A 5,048-nucleotide genomic window follows, 5' to 3' on the forward strand; every position below is an offset into this window, starting at 1 on the left:
ACTTACAGAGAGCTCTATTATTTTCTTGCTCCCTCGCCTCTCCTTCTTTGGGACCAGCACTGTTCATTTCCATTGTTTCCACTGGAGTGGAGAGTTTTTTTGTTTTCCTTTTATGATAATTCACACCACTCACCAATTTACAACTTGTTTCTATTTTGAGAAATATACGCCAGCTGTTATTGAAATATGACCATTGCCTATGTCTACAGACAAAACTTAAGGCAATTCGTCTATTTACATATTGGGCGAATTAACACTTAAACATCTTCTCCTGATATGCCCTTTTAAAGCCTTTGTGATGCTAGATCCAAACAAAGAAATATATATATGTAAAAAAAGAAAATAAACAGATAAAAATCAGTCGTACTTGTTTGTGCAACAGCCATTAATTCGTAAACCCCAAAACGGAAACAGTCCCGAAACGGAATCTATTTTATTATTAGGGGCCACTTATAATAGCTAACGTTCAATTTTTTGATAAAGGATGAACTAATGTTTCCTAAATCAGCTCTAAGTTATTATTAAAGATAGATTACCGCTTGTAAGATGAGTAAAATATCTTTGGATTGTGTTTTTGTTCTATATATGTTACTGTTATTTTGCTTATTGCGTTGTAATGTGTTTATTTTTATTTAAAAGTACTTTAAAAAATATATATAATAATAAATAAAACACTACTAGATTTTTAAGGGAACCACTGAAAATGAAAGCGCAGTAGAGTTTAATTTTTTTAAATTCGTTTTTTAAAATTTTATTTATTTATTTTTTTAAACAATAGCAGGTCGTGAATCGGTATCTTGCGTCATTTCCTCCACGTGGTCTCGGCCTAAACTCCCGCCAGGAACAGTCGTTTGTCAACAGTGTGGCGCTACCGCGGCTGCTGCTCAGTCTTCGGTGTTTCATTGTTTACGTTGGAGTCATCTTTACCCTCACTTCCCAGAATGGCAGCGAACAAGGGCGACTCGGATATTGATGATATTCTTACCAGCGAAGAAGAGCTCGAGAAGGCTTTGTGTGTGCTGGCTGGGAGCGACCCAGACAACTGCTCTTACTCCAAGGTAGGAGAAGCTTCCTGCACAGCAGCCCTGCAGCCTGTGTGTCGCCCATTGTACGCCTAGTAGCCTTTTCCAAATGCTGCATTGTAGTGTAGTCTGTGCATTGTAAGCGTTTTGTTTTTCTTTGTGTTAAATGTTGCAATCTGCACCGCTGAGTTTCTGTGTGGTTCTCGTCACCGATGTTTATGAGAAGCACGGTGGAAGTATTGTTGTGTTAAAGCACATTTTCTCTTTGTTACGGATGTCAAATCAGTAATATTTTGTGAATTGATGCTGTGTGTTGATGCCACTTGTGTTGTTGCTCTGCAGGGTTATGTGAAGAGACAGGCGGTGTTTGCCTGCAACACTTGCACTCCAAATGATGCAGAGCGTGCTGGGGTTTGTCTGGCCTGCGCCAATAAATGCCATGATGGACACGACATCTTTGAACTGTATACCAAAAGGTAAAAATCTTTCTATGTTGACTGAGTAGACTGAGCATTCAGCTTTATGGCCACAGTTTTCTAATATTTCTATTTTTCTTGCAGAAATTTTCGCTGTGATTGTGGAAACAGAAAGTTTGGGGGCTTCCATTGCCAGCTAAATCCTGTGAGATGCTTTGAATCTCTTGTCTCCCAGATGTGTTTGCCACGTGTGCCATACGTTCCAGTTGTTTCAATTGTTCATTCCCCCTCTTTCTTTTTAGGTTAAAGAAGAGGAAAATGTTAGAAATCGCTACAATCACAACTTCAGTGGGTTCTACTGCACGTGTCACCGGCCATACCCAGACACAGATGACCAGGTCCGTCTTTTTTTTTTTTTCTTCACCCTAAACCCTGCTGCTTGTTTCTCTGTCATCTGTGGCTATATATAAATAAATCTGTTTAACAGGATGAAGACGAGATGATTCAGTGCGTCATCTGTGAGGATTGGTTTCACAGCAGGGTAAGCTTGAGAGGATTTTTGATCTGCATGTTATCATTTCTGTGAGTCCTCTGCTCTTTTATTTATTTATTTTTGGCCTTAAATAGCACTTAGGTTGCCCTGTGGTTGAACCCGAGGAGCTTCAAGAGATGGTATGTGAGGCCTGCATGAACAAGGCTCCTTTCTTGTGGACGTATGCTGCCCACATCGCAGGTAACAACATTTTTTTGATTGTAGCTAACTAGGCAGACATTTAGCAGCAAAATTCAGATAATCATAAATTCATCTTTTCCATTTAGTTCCGCCTGTGATCCAAGTGGGTGATGCCGAAGAGGAAGTAGAGGTCGACATTGAGGGGGAAGACCGTGAGGCTGGTCAAAGAAAGGATGAGGAACCGTCCTCTAGTGATGAGCGCACAGAACCAGAGGTGAGAAACGGTTCTGCTGTTTGCATGGATTCTGGGATAGTGGAGAACTAAAAATGGCTTTGTGCAAGTTAAAATGAGGCCAGAACATTACTTTACATTTGACTTAATTATAATCAAACAATGGCATTTGAATTCAGATCTATGTTTACATGTTTATTCTTTTAGTTGTGTTATTCTTATTATTCTCATAATGCATAAATGACATTATAAAAAACAAAACAAAAAATAATTTAAGTTGAAAGGAATCCATAATCTATCTTGCTGTGTTTACCACTTGCTTTGCTTTGTTACTCTCCTATTTATGTTCTGGAGTATATTTTACCTTTGTCTATTTTGTGACCTCATTTGGAGCAACACTGTCCAACTTTTCTGAATGCCAGTGTGCCACTAGGTGGGGCTGGAGAGTAATGAGCAGAATATGAGCCAGACAGCAGGCACCAGCTCCTGTTATCGTGCTTTCCTCTCCTCTGGGGTAATTAGAGGAGAAATGACCCATGAGGCACAGCTTCCTCTGCTCTGTAGATGACTTTGGTCGGGCTTCACAGGCTAGCTTACTGTAAACTGGCGATTTTCATCGCCCAACCGTCTTACCGCGTCACTCGCAGTGAGACTTCCCCAGGATGCGTCTGCATTCCTGCATGAGTGGAGATGTTTCACCAAGCCCAGGTGTGCCTGTGCCTCTTGTATAATACAGTCACTCACCCAATCTCATTTGTGTCATAGGAAGCTGTAAACAGGAGTTCCCCTGGCAAACGAACTCACGAGGAAATGACAGGCAGCCCTGCGATGGCTACAACGAAAATTGTGGAGTGCAAGCTGAAGGAGCTGCAGGCCCGCGGGCTAGAGAGGCTGAGACGGGGAGCGGTGTTCTGGCCTTACAGCTGGCGCGCTGAGCTTTGCACCTGCACGAGCTGCAAGGTGAGACAGAATTTCTAGCTCCAAGATTGTAATGTAGACTCACAAAAGCCAGAATGCTGCAAGTTATTCCTGTTTCCGAATGCCTGTCCCCTGTGTGCTGCATTTCCTCAGAGGGCCTATGTTGCTGCTGAGGTGCAGTTTCTCTTGGATCAGTCTGACACTATTCTGGCCTATGAGAAGAGAGGCTTGCATGAGCCCTTCGGACAGCACCCACTGATGGCGCTAATGAACTCAATGGACCGTGTACAGCAGCTGGAGGTCATTTACGGTGAGGATAGGGAGGGAAGCCACGGGGTCAGTTGTCCTGCGTAAAGTGAAATTCAAAGCACTGGCGCATTGATGCGGCGGACTAATTAATCTTGTGTTCTTCCCTCAGGTTTCAACGAGCTGACGACCTCAGTCAGTGAATTTTTAGAGCAGTGTGCCTCTGAAGGAAAGGTGAGAAGTGGATGTCTATGTGAGTCACATCTTCTTTCTTCTGCTCAAATCTCAGACCTAACACTTCTGTGTCTACATCAGACAGTCACAGTCGAAGCTGTACATCAACTCTTTGAGGAGCTGCAGGCCAGAAAAAGACGCAGAACCAGCGACGGAAATCAGTAACAAGGTGTCCACTCTGCTGCCACCGTACGCCATGTTCACGGGCTGTCTGGACTGAATGTGTCACCCTCCTCTTGAATAAACCGTTTTGCTGCAATCAATGTGATGTTTGAAGTTGGGGGTTAAAAAAAAAAGTTTTAGTTTCAAGTTTTTGCTTTATTATTTGAAGGTTTGAGGTTCGTGTCATAACTGGGTTATGATGATGCCTCAACTTTAAAGATTGTGATCAAAGTTTACCTCACATAAATATTGCACACTACTACATTTGTGAACATACAGAGTTTATGTTGAATGAACATGATTATTGTGTGAAAGTATGTGAGTTTGGCTGAATTTGATGCCATAATCCTTGCACTGCTAAGACAAACCGGTCTGTAAATGTCATGTGAAAGACTCACTGTGATGAAAATACTAATGCTCAAAATAAAAGTACTAGAAATCTGCTGTAAGGTAAACTAAAACTTGAACAAGAGCATGCATTGGAGCTTTTTATTTTATATTATAAAACCAGATCTACTTTCTGACGGTTATTTCCTGCAAATTATGGAAAGAGTTTCAGGCATAAACCCACCCCCCCTTTCAAGAAACTTGTAATGATGTTTTTATTTAAAAAAATAAAAAATAAATAAATAGCTGAGAGTAATTTAAGTAGATAATGGACACAGAAGCACTGTAAGCATGCTGTTTTTTAAACTTTGGTAGGTTATAGAGCAGATGCACCTTTTCATATTATGTCAGCCTTCTATTTTTTAACTTAAAAAATATTATGTTTGCTTGTCTGTTTTGACCATGTCAGTGGTTTGCACTGTTGTCACACAGTGAGACGGTTCTGGGTCAGCTGGCGCCTTTTTGTGTTCTCCCTGCGCATGTGTGGGTTCTGTGTCATTCGTCTGGCTTTCTCTACAGTCCAAAAGCTTCTTAGGTTACCTGTTGGTTATAAACTGTGTTAGCCCTACAGTGGATGAACAACCTGTCGAAGGTGTACCCTGCCTCTCACCCCATGACAGCTGAGGTAAGCTCCAGATATGTATGGATAATTTTCTTTACTGTATGTATGTGAAGCCCTTTCAATCTGAATATATGATCCTACACAAGCAAAATGTACTTGACATTTCAAGTGAACAAACAACCCATGCGAGATCACA

General features: G+C 41.4%; 1 protein-coding gene across 1 annotated transcript; it reads left to right on the forward strand.

Moving 5' to 3' along the window:
• The first annotated feature begins 816 nt into the window (after positions 1–816).
• Positions 817–4,424, forward strand: LOC146366127 (putative E3 ubiquitin-protein ligase UBR7). The gene is made up of 11 exons (XM_084914625.1): positions 817–1,058; positions 1,365–1,498; positions 1,583–1,643; positions 1,741–1,836; positions 1,926–1,979; positions 2,066–2,171; positions 2,258–2,385; positions 3,109–3,303; positions 3,415–3,571; positions 3,680–3,741; positions 3,823–4,424. The coding sequence occupies exons 1-11, from the start codon at positions 942–944 to the stop codon at positions 3,904–3,906; spliced, it is 1,194 nt and encodes a 397-aa protein (XP_084770751.1). The 5' UTR covers positions 817–941; the 3' UTR covers positions 3,907–4,424.
• Positions 4,425–5,048: the final 624 nt, after the last annotated feature.

The sequence above is a fragment of the Perissodus microlepis genome, chromosome 19 (assembly GCF_051167445.1).
Source record: "Perissodus microlepis isolate ML-2025 ecotype Zambia chromosome 19, ASM5116744v1, whole genome shotgun sequence".
NCBI classification, from domain to species: domain Eukaryota; kingdom Metazoa; phylum Chordata; class Actinopteri; order Cichliformes; family Cichlidae; genus Perissodus; species Perissodus microlepis.